The sequence below is a fragment of the Sinohyriopsis cumingii genome, chromosome 4 (assembly GCF_028554795.1).
Source record: "Sinohyriopsis cumingii isolate HCF-2022 chromosome 4, ASM2855479v2, whole genome shotgun sequence".
NCBI lineage: Eukaryota > Metazoa > Mollusca > Bivalvia > Unionida > Unionidae > Sinohyriopsis > Sinohyriopsis cumingii.
The window spans coordinates 11529430-11546600 of NC_142964.1; the positions used below are offsets into that span (position 1 = coordinate 11529430).

General features: G+C 39.1%; 1 protein-coding gene across 3 annotated transcripts in view; it reads left to right on the forward strand.

The window, feature by feature from the left end:
* The first annotated feature begins 12329 nt into the window (after nucleotides 1–12329).
* LOC149800628 (coiled-coil domain-containing protein 87-like) overlaps nucleotides 12330–17171 on the forward strand; it is a 136902-nt gene continuing 132060 nt past the window's right edge. For all 3 annotated transcript variants that reach the window (XM_089954623.1, XM_089954625.1, XM_089954624.1), the window contains exons 1-2: nucleotides 12330–12495; nucleotides 13683–13837. In XM_089954623.1, the coding sequence (XP_089810749.1) occupies nucleotides 13691–13837 (147 nt within the window). In that variant the 5' untranslated portion in view covers nucleotides 12330–12495; nucleotides 13683–13690. The remainder of the gene's footprint in view (nucleotides 12496–13682; nucleotides 13838–17171) is intronic.

Sequence of the window (17171 nt, forward strand, 5' to 3'; positions counted from 1 at the left end):
CCTCCTCTTTAGCTGCAGTGGCAGCTGCTCATAAAGTACCTGCTCCCAAAATCAACCCCCAAAAGAGATCGGGCATGTTACAGAGTTTACTGGATTTGTCCAAGCAAGAACTGACCCGATTTAGTCCGTTGCGAACCCCTCCACGACGCGTGATGCCTGTCATAAAGTTGATACGACGTAAAGGCAATCAGTGGCGAGGCGTTCCAGTATTAAAAAGACCTGAGACAAAAAATGGGCATCAGTGTTTTTTGTGCTTCTGAACTCCCAAAGATGTCAACCCCCAGAAGTCATCCTTCTTCTAAGCCCTAAGGAAAGTAATGGAATGGACTGCCTCCTCGTTTAATCAAACATGGGGACATGTTGTCTGTCCTGTCCAAAGTTTCTCCACCCATGCGAATAAAACTCATTCAATCTGCATCCAAAGATGTCATTGACTCAATTTGCGAATGTTGTTTGAACGTGTTGAACGGCACAATACCTTTGTCTAAACACCAGAAGCAATGCTTAGCCAAATATCGTCACGTTCTTCGTCAAATGGTTCAAAAGAAAATAACCATTTGGCAAAAGAAGAAGATGTTGCTATAACGAGGAGGAATTTGGCCTCTGTTGTTAAAACCCTTAATGAAAGGAGTATTGGAAGCCATTCTGGGAAGACTCGTAGGATCACGATAAAAGGGACCCCAGGGTCAAAAGATCTCAGACGTGACTCTTTAAACCGAATGGAAGGACGAAAACTGGCTTTAATGCCTTACAAACGATGGGTGGAATACCATCGTTGGCAAGAAAAACGGACCCGCATTTGCCTCCCAATCCGAATTTAACCGAGATGTCCCACTTAAAACACGAACTTCAGTCATTTATGGATTGCCGCGATTTGTCCGAAACAGAAAAATCGCAAAAGTACAGTCAGCTCTTGCAAGGAATGCAACTCCTTCACCAGAAAAATTTAGACGAAACAGCCCTACCCACTCCAAAAGATTTTAAGACCTTATGAAACGTCCACCACCACCACTACCACTAACCCAGTGGTCAAGACAGACGCAAGCCCATAAAAGCCTGAGGAAGAAGAGGTACAAGAAGTCTTTCAAACACCGTCAGCAGCTCCCATTACTAGTAAGATTGCAGCATCCTTGTTGACCCCTTCCCCCACACCACAACGAGAAGAAATCAAAGCTTGGGTTAAAAAATATGTCCACTCCTCCTTCGATAGAAGTGCAAAAGTAAGAAGGGAAACCAGAAGTGAAGAAATAAAAGAAGACCAAAGCCATTCCATTACCACCTCCACCACCACTACCTTCGTCTTCTACTCCCGTGGCACATCAGACACGTAAATCCGTTTCCAAACCACCCTTTCTCAGCGTCCAAAGTAGCATCAGCGAAGAGTGGGTGACTTATTAAAAAATGGAGAGGTGTTAGCCAACATTTACTACGATCCATCCCATCCTGCAGGTTACGGAGGAGTTCAGAAATTAAATCGTGCTGCAAACACCTGACATGAAGTGTCCTTTTACCTCAAGTGCAACGATTGTTACAAGAACAAGCCACGCACACTTTTCGATGAAACTTTTCCAGAAGTCGCACCCAAGTGGAAGGCATTGATCATCAATGGCAAGCCGATTTAGCCGATGTCTCTCCTTTTACCACCTACAATCGTGGCTACAAATGTTTGTTTTGTGTCATCGATGTCTTTTGCAAATTTGCTTGGGTCGTGCCATTGACTTCCAAATCGAGTAGTGAGTTAGTGCTAGCCCTCCAACTGGTGTTGAAACAAAGTGGTCGTCACCCTCAACTGACAAGGTCACGAATTTCTGAAGCAAGCTTTCCAAAAAGAATTAAAGAAACGAGGCATTCATTTTGTCACCACCGAGATCCCGAAACCAAGGTCAGCATCGTGGAACGTTTTCAACGCACTTTGAAAGAATGCACGTGGAAATATTTCATGCATCACGACACTCTCAAGTACATGGACGTCTTACCGCACCTGGTCCAAGCATACAGCCAATCTTACGATCGGAGCATAGGACGTGCCCCCCCCTCCCAAGAAGTGACTCCCGACAACGAAGTGACCGTTTCCGAGCGACTGTGTGGTACGTCCCCGACAGTGGCTGTCCCCAAGGAAAGTGAAGTAATGTGCTAGCAGTAGGAGATTGGGTGCGCATTGGCAAAACCAAATGCTCTTTCGACAAAGGTTAGTTACCCAACTGGACTACCGGATTGTTTCTAGTTACTGGACAAGTGCTTGGCCGTCACCCAACCGTCTATATATCATAAGACGTGAAAGGGGAAGTGTTAAAAGGAACGTTTTACTTGCCCGAGTTACAACGTGTCACAAAAAAGAAGACGAAGTGTAAGACATCGATAGCAATTTTGAACGCAGAACCCGTAAAGTGGGAAGACGACGTGTCAAAGAAGTCAAGGTACGTTGGAAAGGATATCCTCCCAGTTTTGATTCTTGGATCGACGCTTCGCAGGTCATCGATTATAAAAAGAAATGATCATCATGCCCTTTCATACAGCCTCAGCTACAGCTACCACCGCAGTAGCCATTCCTTCGCCGAGTTCTTCTCTGCAAGATCTACAAAAACATCCATTGTGTGGAGAACGAGTACTTAGGACTCAAATCGTCTTTCTCTGCCAAATCTTTGTGGTGTTTTTTGTCATGGTGCAGCCATTCCCAATTTGAGTTTGCAACAAGGAGACAAACAAGTCTGGACCATTTTACTGAGCACTTGCATCGGTTACCTTCTTTCCAATCCTTCCCTGAAATACTCCTCGAACGGGAACAACGGAAATGTTGTGTTCAACGTCAGTCACCACCCCAAAAACAACAACATTTTGAGCTGAGACACTCCTCTGACTTCCAGTGACCCCTCGGACAGCAGCAGAACTCAAGAATTATGAACATAAATAACCAATTTTACTTGACACTACTCAGTGACAGTTCTGTGAAGGTGTTTCCCAACAATACTTTGTTGTCACACTACCAAATTACCTCAGGTCATCCAATTAGGTCATGAAACCCACTGGGAAGTGGCTTTGGTGGAAATAATTCACCCGATACAAATCCAAAACATCACTAAGAATCAAAACACTTTTCACGTCGAAATCCTGAACGAACAATTGCAACAAATGTTGGATGCCGAAGATAAAAAAATTCAAAGACAAAAACCCATCACTAGCCAAAACTACATTAAGCATCTTTAAAATGGAAATTCCAGTAGGCTATTATTTTAGTGGTCAACATTTGGTGGACACGATTAAAACAAAAACCCATCACTAGCCAAAACTACATTAAGCATCTTTAAAATGGAAATTCCAGTGGGCTATTATTTAGTGGTCAATATTTGGTGGACACGATTGCCAGTATTTTCAACGCTCAGTTTGTCAAAGTCCCGATCAAACAACTGAACAAACCTGTTACCATTGAGTACCATTAAGTGGCTCGTCGCCTACTAATGAAATCTGAGGATCCCAAAATGTTGTCCATTACATTTTGTCCTGAATTGTTTGAAAATTTGGGTGGAGATATCTTATGGTCCCCCAAATCCATTCACATTAACAATAACGATCGATTTTGTAGATATTTTAAATCCGCTGTAGAACTGAACCGAGGACTGAATTTGATCTTTGTGTACTCCGATGTAGTGGAGCAAAACATGGTGGGACACACCTCCGTGCCGTTCCTGCGTGTGATTCCTTTCAAAGTGGATTCTGTCACGAACGCTGACGAGGAAGGTGGAAACACCTATCACGTTCACCGCGAATTTGTACATCCTCAATATTTACCCGTCAGCAAGTCGTATTTTGACACTATCAACATTGCTATAAAAGGAGATCTGGGACAAAATATTTCTTTCACCAAAGGGAAAGTCATAGTGAAACTCCATTTTCGAAGACGATTCTCTAACGATTAGTAAGTCATGTATCCAGTGTACCGAAGCGTTGCTCGACAGCGAGAACATGGTTTAGGAGATATGCTGCAATCGGCCATTCGTTCAGTGGCCCCCGTGTTGAAACCGATGGTGACACGAGGATTGCACGCTTTGAAAGATGCCCCGTTCACGCAAGGCAAAGAATTTCTCCAAAATGTCATTATCGACAATCAAAACCCAAAAGCAGCTTTCTTGAGAGCAGGCAAAAATGTGTTGCTGAAATGGGCAAAGATATTTTCGGTGGAGGAGAAACGCTTATAAATGCCCTGAAAGCTGCCGATTAATGCATTTCTGCTTCCTTAACGCCACAGCTAAAGAAGGCAGACACAGACGAATAAGAAAACACACCTTAAGAGGCCTTCACACTCATAACGCTAGAAAGACTAAGACAAGAAGAACCGTCCGAGACTTAGACGATTCTGATTATTAAATCTTAGAGACAAATAAATGATGTACTGAGAGTCTTGTGCCTGTTCCAGGTCGGAACTGGATCTGTTTGCCAAGCCACCCACCATGTTGACGATTGCAATAATCCCAATGGGTCGAAATTCACTCCGTCTCCTCTTTGACTGATTCCACTCTCATTGTGTTTGAAATCAAAGGACATCCCGAAGATTACATAGATCTGAATAGCAATTACTTGTACTTGAAAGTGAAGGTGATCGAACCGGCTAACAATTAGCTAGACCCCAATGATGTAGTAGCTCCCGTCAACAATTTCATGCATTCCTTGTTTAGTGAAGTGGATTTGTATTTGAATAACAACTTGTCAGCAGCAGGATGGATACTTACCGTTACCGTGCCTACCTGGAAACATTTTGACGTACGGAAGAGGCCATCAACACTCATCTAGATGCTTGCGTGGTATGGAAACCTGACACGCCAGGCCATTTGACAAAACCGAAGTGGATGTAGGAAAACATAAAAAATATGGAATTTATAGAGAGACGAAAGAAAATTGCTGGAAGACGTAGTTTAGAAGCAATGGATTGTTTGCATTTGGACATGTGGTTGCAAAAGAGAAGTCTTTGCTGAACGGCGTAGATGTCCGACTAAGACTGAATATAAGCAGTGCCGCTTTCCATTTGATTGCTAAAGGTGATATTCTTTTCAAAACTGTCATCGAAGAAGCTAGACTCTACGTACAACGTGTGGAAGTGTTACCTAAAGTGGGAAACTACATCAGTCACACTTTGAGTAGAACGACCGCCAAGTATCCGAAACGACGCATGGAAGTGAAAACTTTAACCATTCCCAGGGGACAGCGATCCATGATCGAAGATCAACTGTTCCAATGTCAGTTACCCAAGCTTTTAATCCTTGGCATCAAGAATGAAGCCTTCAACGGAGCATAGAAGGAAAATCATTTCGAGTTTCATCACTTTGGCGTGTCCAAAATCTAGGTCAGTCGCGATGGCACTAACTTGTGTACCAGACCCGTCGAACCTAAGTTTGTTAACGAGAAGATTTACTTGAGATCGTACTTGTCCTTGCATGAAGCTACCGGGCAGTTAGGAACCAACACCACTCAAGGCATATCGTACGACGATTATGCAGGAGGCTACGTTTTGTGGACTTTTGATTGTACTCCAGACCATGAAATTTTCACCTATAAAATCCGGCCAAATTCGTGTGGAAATTCAGTTTGCACATCGAATTCCTGAAGATACAGTGAACGTCATCCTATGTGCTGAATTTGATAATACGATAGAAATCAACAGTTTGAGAGAAGTCATTCTACACTATTAGAAGCAATGGAATACGCTTATCCTTCTATGAATGGGGGATAATCTAGCATGGTAGGATACCGTGGAAGCAGAACCCCAAGACAAAGACGAAAAGGACATAGTGATGAAGTCCAGATGACCTGAACAAGAACAACATTTAGTCTCCTGTCTTGCGAAACACCTGGCAGACAAAATTACGGAATAGATCAAGAATTATTGCTATGGATGTCAAAACGATCATCCCAGTCTAATTCAACACGATAAATGTCTGATGCTGAGTCAAGAAGAGAAATTGGACGAGTATCTGGACGAAGCTTGGAATCTCATCTCAAAAGAAGTCGTGTTGCATCAGTGATATAAAGACTTACGTAAACATTCCTGTCTTTCATTGATGACTCTAGAGATCCATCACATCGAAGCTCTCTTGGCTCAGAGTGCAGAGACGAAACGAAGAAACGGTTATTTGTCAGACATTTTCAAGCAAAAAGTCAGGATTGAATTGATTACTTATCAATACCTGTGAAGAAAAACAAGAAGAAAAAACAACATAAAAATGGATACCTGGGAACTTTATTACCTTTTGAACCACATTTCGTACACTGCTTCTTGGAATCCTGTCGTGTGTGGTAAAGATGAACTGCCTTATCACAAACCTCAAGACCATCAAGCTTATGTCGTCAACACGGACGACAGCCATTTCCCAGGAATCCACTGGGAAGCCGTCTACTTTCCTAAAAAAGGTTTTGTGGAGTATTTTGATTCGTATGGATTCACCCTTTGGAAGACTATATCATTGATTTTATGAGAAGAAATGCCCAGACAACACGATTCAATAATTGAATTTACAAGGCACGGATTCCATGGTGTGAGGTCAATATTGTGTGTATTTTCTTCATTATCACAGTCTTGGATATTCTTTAGAACATTTAGTGACTGATTTTGATCGTCACTGATCTAGAAACGATGACAAAGTAGATCAATGGTTTGGTGACCATTATGGTTATCTTTTGTATTTAGCTAGGAAACGTAGTGTACATCAATGGCCCAATGACTTCCAATGGTGCAAGTCTAACTTAAGTTCACAACGTTGTCAACCTTGTCCACAATAGATTGTTATAACAAGAAAATGTTTGATTGTTTAAAAATTGTTAATTATTATTTGTTGGTTGTTAGTTATCTGAATAAAAAATGTTGTGTTTTGAAAAAATGCGTCTGTCGTTTGTTTGCCATTTTTATCATGAACCATGTTCTTTGACTTCTCTCTATCCCTCAAATCAAACTATCCTAGCGTTCCGACTCTAAACAGTGTAGATACGTTCTATATCGCGTCCGCGCTTGAACTATATAAAGTGAGGCAGTCTCCAGTCTGGCAAACAACGCCATTTACTATTCGAAAATTGGGGAGAAAAATCGATACCGGAAGTAGGGTGCATCCCTTCGACTGAGCTCGATGATCCTTTGCCGCCTCCAGACATGTACCAACTAGGTGACTGCGTGTGGACCATTCCCACTCACCACTAGTCCCGTGCGACATAAATGTCTCGAAACCGGACAAATCAAATAGCACTTCTTAAGTGCATTAATGCGTTGGGGGAAGTGGCACCATTCCTTCCCCCTCGAAAAAATCAGTCATTCCCAAATGGGAAATAAATCGGTCGTACATGCCCGAAAATGCGATAAACGACCTTAATTCCATCAGTCAGTCAGTCTGACCATCCATTGTTGACTCATCCCCCTATGAAGATGTGCTCAAGACTAGCCAAGCTGAACGAAGTTTACGTGAATTTACATCATGTCAGGCAAGGCCTAGAGAATGTCAGAATTTTGAAAGTGACTGAAGACCTGATCAGAGAGGAAATAAAGAAGGAGAAAGAAGAATGGATGGAGAAGTACCGACATCAGAAACAGCAGAGAGAGCAGCAGCAGCAGGAACCAGAGGTTTTGTCGACTGCCACGTAGACACCAAAGAGTTCTCCTTCTCTTTCCGAAGAAGCAGACCCTATCCTGTGGGAAAGCCTGCTGCCAGTCGGGATACAGTCTTAGACAATAAAAGATTGTCGTAGCTCCTCGTCCACAAAAACAGCCGTTTTCAGTTATACCCAATACTCTAGAAAAGAGATACTAATTCAATTGCCAATGGAATGTTAGTATGTTAGAAACAATAGAAGTGTGTCTATAAGCACTTTATTTCTTTAAGTTTATTAGAAGTGACTGTAAGCACTTCGTTTCCGTAGCTTGTCAAATAGTCAGTGAGTTTTTTTTATAGTAGTTAGGGTTTGTAAGCAAAAATGTGAGTATTTATTTTAAGTCCGCGCGTTCCATGTTAGATGGGATAATGATATAGGCAATGTAAGTTTGGTGATGTTTTTTTTTTTCCTCCACGTCCGTGTTTGGCACGTATAAAGGGAGCGCTTCTTAGTCTGGCTACTCATTGTCAAAGAGAAAACTAAAAGAAGATGAGCAGACTCACCAAGCTTATTGAACTCCAGATGCACCTGGAGCCTTCCATGCGCCTCCTGGATGAGCTTACCGTGGAAGTAGTCCAGGAAATGGATAGGATAGAAGAGATGGAGGAAGAAAAAAAAGAAGAAAGAGGAGGAAAAGGAAAAGAAAAGAACTATTCAAGCTCACCTCATGCTGAGACCTCTGTGTGAGGTCAAGCCTGAGGTGAGGAGACCTACACAGGCGCCACCAGTACCACATACACTACCAACACAGCAGCCTCTTCTAGTAGCAGGACAGGTACGTGTGGAAAATATAAGAGTGATGGAAGTCTTCACTATCCCTGAAAGTGAAGATTGGGAAAGTGAAGCGAATCAACACCCTCCTCTGCGCTCCCAACAACAACGGTGAATTGGGCGAACGATTGGAGTCGCCGTTGTATCTGTGGTGCCATGCCTGGGAGATGTCACCATTAGCCAGGTGAATCTGAAGATATAAAAAACCAGCCCTTTTTCAGGGCTAACCCAATACTCTAGAAAAGAGACGCTATTCAAATTGCCAATTTGAGATAGTGGGGAGTAGTGTGGTTATAAACACACTCTTTTACTGATGTGATTGTGTGTGTGTGTGTGTGTGTGTGTGTGTGTGTTTGTATGTATGAACTCACGTACGTTTGTGTGGATCTTAGAGAGTGTGTTTCAATAAGTGAGTATACGTTTGTGTGGATAGTGGGTTTTGGGGGTTTGTAAGCGTTCGCGTACGTTTGTGTGGATAGTAGAATATGGTTTTTTTTGTCTTTTTTTTTTACCTTTCCTTCTTTGTGAATGGTATTTTTAAGTTTGTTTCTTTTTCCTTTCCCGTGTGTGGATAGCAATATTGTGGTTATGTTAATAGTATAGTAAGGTTTTTTTTATCATTCTCGTGTGGATATTATAATTTGGTTTTCTTTTTTTTTCTCTTCCGTGTGTGTGGATAGTATACTTTGTTGTTTTGTTTTTGTTTTTTCTTCTTCCCCTGTGTGGATAGTAGATTTGGGTTTGTGGATAGTATATAATAGTTATTATCCTCTCTGCGTGTGTGGATAGTAGATAATATGAGAAGTGAATGTAATGGATGTTTTCCTTCACGTGCGTGCTTGACAAATATAAAGTCAAAGCGTTCGTCGTTCGCGCCATTCTACGGAATAACAAAAGAAGATGACAACCGCTTTATTAAACATCTTGAAGGACAGTTGGTACTGGATGGTGGATGCCACCTATGTAGTGGAAAGGCTTGAGATGGAATGGAGGTATCCAGTTACAAAAGACTTTGGAACAAGACAAGTGACAAGCTTAAAAGTAGCCACGGATCTTGTGAAAGACATGATAGAGGAAGAAGTGAAGAGATTAAGAGGCTTCATTCACCCTCAATATCTGAGAGTGGGAACATTGAAGGAGGCCATTGATGATGTGATGAAAGTCAGGTGTTTTTTTACAAGATATATTGAATTACACAGAGTGGTCTTTTGTAAAGTGGGGGCTGGACCAGCTAAAGAAAGTCATTCTGGCATCCACAAAGAAAGTTTTGTTAGTCTTACCCCAACTTCGTCGGGTCTTCAGATTGCACCATTGTCGTTGTTTTTCTAACAAGTACAACTGTATGCTTTGTTCCGAAAATAACCTTTCTGACATGTCTGCAAAATCCAAATTTAAGTGATAGTGGAATCGCACATGAACATTCTTCATCATCATTTAACATTAATCTACGTACCGCAAATCCCAAGTTGAATTCATCGCTCATTGATATTACTGTACAGGTCGGTCCTTCCCCTGTAGCGTTTCTTACGTTACCGATATGTACGTTTCTGCTTTCTGAATGATCAGTTGTATCCATTGCAAACATCATTGACCGACCAGCTGGTCTCGAGTAATCATCGCTGTACCTTGCCATGCCAAATATCATCATGGTAATATCGACGTTTTTCAGGCATAATTCAATGGATCTTCCGTCAATCATGTATATGGCATTTTAAATAACGCCATAATACCATTGTTAACAAAACCAGGTCGATCACCATTTCCGATTCCTGTACCATCTGCTTCTGAAAGTCTACCTTCTACTTCAACGAATGCCTCAGCCGGAAAGGAATATCTGCTTGTATCCTGAACTTTTATTCGATTCTTCCACATGCGTTAGATTCACGTGCGGAGTAAGAATAATATTGATAATCGCGCATAGATTCATCTTTGAGAACTGGTGCATCCATGTTAAATGCGGGATCAGATACACGTTTGAACATTATTTATATTCGTTACAGTCTAACACGAAGACCACTTCCTGCTATTAAACTAGCAGCTATATATTTTTTATTTTTCTGACATGGGTATACCAGCCAACTCTGCTAGTTTTTTATTTGCAACTTGATTCGTTATTTTACTGACATTTGCAGGCATAACTTCAGTGCTGGGTGGTTTAACTGGCTGAGGTTTTCGTCGTATTCATCGTGAGAGTCTATCCTTGATTGCTGAGAATGCGTTGCTAGCAACATCACCAACATCTTTCTAACGAACAACGTCAATAGCCTTCACTCCCAGTTGCTTTGCAATCGGTATTGCTTTTGGTGCTATCCTTCTAAGTAGAGACCGATATACATTAATATGCATGATACTGCCTGTAAATAATCTCTGACAAATAGCAGCTGTTTCATTGATGATTTCTGGGGAATTATTGCCGGCTTGTTTTCCGCCAGTCAGAATTTCTAATCGTTCAACATCGGCAAGGACGAGTGACCCAATCGCTCAGACCACTTCCAGTTGTTTCTTCTGCTTTTTTCTTACTTGGTGAACGTAATTTCTTCCTGCGTCTAATTTCTTCAAATTCCAAATCTTCTTCTTCTTCTTGTTTCCTTGCTCATTCAACCTCTTTAAGTTTCGACTTTATTTTTTTTTTCTTTTCGTTTCATTGCTGCTTTTGATTTTGCAAGTTGCTGCTCCATGTCTTCATATCTTTGTCCCCTTTCCTGCATTGCTTGTCTAAAATACTCATCTACTATCCGGTTAAAGATGCCAAAATTATTAGCATCTTTCTCAGAAGTATCAGTAGCAATGCGATATACATCCCTTATCGACATATATCATCGTTCTCACATATTCGGGAAATACATATTGATCTCGTTCATAATATCCAAACGCGGCAATATCAATTATTTGGTCTTGGTCCTTGATAGCGGCAATATTTTCAGGCGTGAATTTATCTGTAATGTTAATTCTAACTCTTGGCAGAGGTTGTGGTTGAGAAGGTTGCTGGAGTGGTGGTTGAGCTCCTTGAAGACGACCAACACTATCAACAGGTAATGTCTCAAGAGCTTTCTGAGCCGCCTCAGTTGCTGTGACAATTTTCTTTGTTGGTTTGATAATTGGTTTAAATAACTGTTCTGTACCTTTTCTATATTTCACCTGAGACCCCTTACGCGCTTGTAGTTGTTGTTTGACAGAATCATGGACTGGAAGATATTTCTTAATTGCCTCTAGTCGCTGTCGAGCTAGTTTAGTTGTGTGAGATTCCATTATTGATATAAAAATGATTTAATTACACCACACTGGATCAGCAGAGAGTGTGATGACAAATATTGAGTGTCCGCGTGGGTAAACGAACATGCATAAAAATTTGAAAATACAAACGTCAAAAATAAAATAACAAAATGAGCTAACCCAATTAGAGAAAATCTCGGTTGGTTAGAGGCTTCAATTTGGCTTTATTGACCTTGTATTTTTTTTTTTTTCGTAGGAATCTTTATTTTCAAAAAAGACTTGCTCCAAAAGTTGTAGGGTTCACCCTCCCTACTTCTGGAGGTCACGTGTTCGGACCCAGCCGATTCATACCAAAGAATTATATTTAAAACATTGTACTATCGGCTGGCTCGCCAGACACTCGTCATTAAGAGGTTAGTGTTAGGACTGGCCGGCCAATTATCAGGATAATGTGACTTGGTGAACCATGATGCTTGTCTGCGGCCCTTTCACCAAAAGGACCCGTTTAGCGAAAAGGACCGATTTCACCACTTTATTTTAAAAAAGTTACATTAAATGCGATGAGAAATGGGTTACTCCATGCAATAATTTAATTTGTGAAATATAAATATTGACTGAAACTTTCAGTAAAATCATCGTTGGTCCTTTTCGCAGACGGCAAGTCCTTTCCGCACTTCATTCACTTAGTCTGTTTCAGAAATTGTATTGTAAACCATTCAAGGAACTTGACAACACATCGCGGACACTAGAAAATGTACAACAAGCACTGATAGCAGAAATTTAATTGGAATTATATTTACTTTATGACATCGACATAATAAATAAATAGGAAGAGTGATAAGCATTATGATTCTTTTGAAACGACTATTCCGAAGTAGCATAACTGTAAGTCTTCTGGGCGTTCTATGTCGCGAAGATAAACAAATATGGCCGCTGCTGCTGATTCTGCGTTCGCTAAAGTTTCAGGCACCGTAGACTCTTAAGAACCTGCAAAAAAACTCAAAAATAAAACTGTATGAAATTACCTGGATATATACATCAGTATATTCCAAGATTATCAAATAGCTTATTAGTGATTTTTTAAAATCTAATTTCGTGATCATTGAGGGCCCACTTTTCGATAAATTGTTGGCAAGCTATATTATTCGTCTTTCCGTTCACCAGACTTTTTATTGCTTAAAATTTCCATAACTCTTGGAAATATCATGAAACTTTGTATGTTTTGTGTCCTGTAAAATATGGATTCTGATCAGCAGTTTAAAAGTTATCCCCATATTGTTTTATTACCAATGATGTCCACTCATCATTCACAATTTTGTCTGGTAATAATATCTCCAGAACCATTTAGATCTTTTCATAAAACTTGTTATGCACAATAATTATATCATGATATGGCTTTATCAGATTAGTATGTTTAGAATTTGTATCCCTTTCATTTTTGAACATTGTATTTACACATATCATGTGGAGAGTACTCCATAATCACACACCCAGTGATAGGTATAGTTATGTCCAGCTGATATTGTATACAGTGAGGAATACTAATGTATTTGAAGTAAGACAGTGCGCAGCTTTTTTTTAAAAAGTTGAACCACAGGAGTCTGACATTTTATCAATAAAGTATGATGAAATCTCAGACAACACGAAATCAACTTATCAGTACTATAAATTAAACTAGGAGTGCAAGTGTAACTCCAGCTATCTGCTCAATACAACTTTTATCACATGTCTTTTATCACTTCAAAATCACTAGAAGACTGAAAAATGGATATGTGTAGCTTTTTCATCATTTCTTATTGATAAAACGTCAGACTCCTGTGGTTGAACTGAGGCCATGTGTGAATGCATGCATACATGATTTGACTTTTTTTTCGCAAGGTATATCTGTCCCATGTTGTACAGAATTAGCATTTCATTCCATTTATTAATTTCTATGATCCACATGTTCAAAAGTTTTATTCCTGAAACTCAGAAATTCTAATCATAATATTGTTCCACTTTTAAAAGACTTTCTTAGATGATATAAGCTATTTTGTTCTTTAGCTATCAGTGTCTTATGTATTCTATTTCAGTCATAAAAATGCCAGCTGAAACAAAAACTGTCCAGTTCCGAGGATTCAAGACAGACTCTCAATTCCAGAGGCACAAGCAGGATGGGAGTCACATACCTGACCGTCCTGAAAAACATGGAGATATGTATTCAATCAAATGGCCAGACTTTGACAGTGTTAGTATTTTTAAAAAGTATGAAAGAAACTTTTCTCCAAGTATCATGGTTCATGCTTGGGTGGGTGGGTATTCATCATAATACACTTCAACCTTGATAACTCACGTACAAAAAGGGTCCACACTGCAGTTTAAAAATGAGAGTGTGAGTTACCAAGGCACCTCTGATAATTTAAGAAGGGTATGCCATTCTGGCTGGCATGAACAGCAGGAAGATGAGTGGAAGGGTTTAATACTCATTTTGTAATTGTCAATAGCATGCTTTTTCTAATGAAGTTGTTGGCATTTCTGTATTAATTATCAATAGCATGCTTTTTCTAATGAAGTTGTTGGCATTTCTGTATTAATTGTCAATAGCATGCTTTTTCTAATGAAGTTGTTGGCATTTCTGTATTAATTATCAATAGCGTGCTTTTTCTGATGAAGTTGTTGGCATTTCTGTATTAATTGTCAATAGCATGCTTTTTCTAATAAAGTTGTTGGCATTTCTGTATTAATTGTCAATAGTTATAGGTTATTGCATTTGTTTGGGAAAATATGAACTAGTTTTTTGGATGGAAATACCGCATGACCTTGTGAGTGCAGTATATCCATTCGACAAAACAAGTTAATATTTTCCCATACAAATGCAGTAACCTTTTTATTATATGCTCATTTTCTTATTATACCTAATATTTTTAAAAAATACACTACAAGAAACAAAGTAACTGAATGTATGCCACATTCCAAACTAAATACACAAGCGTAGAAAGAAACAAAGTAACTGAATGTATGCCATATTCCAAACTAAATACACAAGCATAGATTCATCATTACACAACAACAATATTATTAATGCGCACATAATTCCACCCATATCAATTTGAATTTAGTCACATGCTAAACATAACTTTCTAAAGAAAATGGCATTTTGGTCTTCTTAAAATTTAAATTTGGAGTCATATTGTGAATGAATGTGCATTGCAACAACTTTTCCATTTGATCTGGAATGAATAGATTTTGGAATTTTTGTTGTTTCTATGAAATTTTGTGATTATGGACTGGATTTGTCTATACCAATTCTACATGAAGTACATCAGATTTCAGCAGCAACAGAGCAGCGTGTTGACATCTGCAAGTGTGTTTCTGTTCAGTCATTGAATGTTAAAATTATATAATGTGGGGAAAATATAAAGTCTTTCAGTTGCAATTATCCAAAAGATGCCATGGAATATAATGTTTATTTTATTTTGAGTGCAGTAAGGAGGATCTAATTGTACTTTGAATATAGTCGAAATTACAATACAATTTCGAAATGTGTAGTCAAGCTTGAGAACCCATGACATGGCTTGTGTAATTCGGATTTGCAGAACTAAGAAAATATATTTTGAGGAAATTCAGGCCGTAAAACAGTAAGAATATTTTATTGACATTCTTGTTACAAGCTAAAGAAGACAGTTTATTCCTTGTCACTTGCATGTTATTTGTAGGAACCCAGCAATTATATGAAATCTGGCATCTGTTGCCTGCCTAAATCTGAAACATTGTATCAAAAAAGTTAATGCAAAATGTGGCAAAGCAGCTATGTGGCAGTCCACAAAACATCTGCTTTAGTTCATTCAGAAACAAATGTAATCTACCAAAATGCAAAGTGCCTACTACGTTTGTGTACATGATTTGTTTACAAAGTAGTTATCATACAGCAAATGCTGCACATTTCTGATATCACATTCAGTTACCTGCTTCATTGAAAGTTTTTTTTTAGTCTATGAATTCATCCACATTGTCAACACTGGCATCTCTACTTTCAAATGGCTCAAACAGTTGGTTTACTTCATCCACAGACAAATAAAATAAATCAAAAGTGCTGGTGTTTGTGTCCATTGTTTGTTTACGGATAGAAAGTAGTTCCTTTATTCACGTGACTTCATTATGAATTGCATGCAAGTTCAATATTGTAAAATGCTGCACGATTCTGACAATATAAACTTGATGGAGAAAAAATGTGCATATAATAAAATGTTTTTTCTAATGAAGTTATTGGCAGTAAAGTGCTTTTTATAATGCAGTTGTTGGCATTTCTGTATTAACTATCTTTATTTTCAAGATAACCAACCTTTAATAGAACACTAAAATATTACTCCAAGAAATTTAGAGACACAAGATGTGTTCCTTCAAAGATATTGTGTATCACATCACTACTTTTTGCATGAGAATGTGAATATATTAGAATGTTATTGTTAAATCAAAACAAAACAAGACTCTTCTCTTAAATACTAAGGACATTTGGTTCATGAAATTTGATTTGTTACAAAATATTGTTTTGTTAGTAAAATATTGATAATGTGATTTGATTGCAAGTAATTGTAAAATTTCTGCTTTTTCTTGCTCAATCTTCTAAGTTCTGATTTGGGAATTTTTAAGTTGATTGCTAACTTTGGATCTCATATCTCTGTATACCTGTGAAATAAAGCTTTTTATACACAAAGTACTCCTTTCACAGTGATTCTCTTGCTATTGTTGATCACATTTGTGAATGATGATTAACCACTAATTAATGTTAGATACTTTATGTTATCTGCATGATACTATTTTCAAGTGTTATACTGGTGAATTAAAATTACATGCTGTTGTGACTGCAAGCTCTGTACTGGTAGGAATTGCTTGCCTTTTAACTTTTTCTTTTCTTATTCCACTCCTAGTATTTGATTTGATAAAAAATTATTATTAAGTTGACAATACAAAGCTGGTCAACTTTCAGTTGATTGTGACAATGCAACAAATATTTTGCAAATCAGAAATCAAAACACAGTTAGCACTTAATTACATTTTCAGAAAAATTTCCAGACATAGGTGTGACTGCAGATGAATTCTTCTCACATTTGAATACAAGAGGGCATATAGCATTTATGATGATTACACTGAAACCAAATTAGTTGGTACAATTAAAACACTATATGATATTGTGCAGTGCATGCTCAGCCATTTAACAAACTCATCATCAGCAAGATGAAGAGCCTGAACTCAACCAGGGAACTTTGTCAGTGGACAGTTGTTCACAATGTGTTACATGGTCTGTAGAGCTCCACAGCAATAGGAAGAGTCAGTGGCCTGGCCCCATCAGACAAGGCTGACTGCACAATGACCCTGTCCTGTTCGAAAGTGGTTCAGCATGGTCCACATATGACATGGAAGGTAGAAGCCAGGGGAGCAACAGATCGCTCAGCTATGAGGTTGTGGTTTACAACATCTGTTGAAGACAACTGACACTTCATGCTGAAATAGCTGTCATATCCTCTGGCTACAAACCTAACCAGATCGGGCATCACAAAGCCAAGCGGACTGCTGGATGTGAG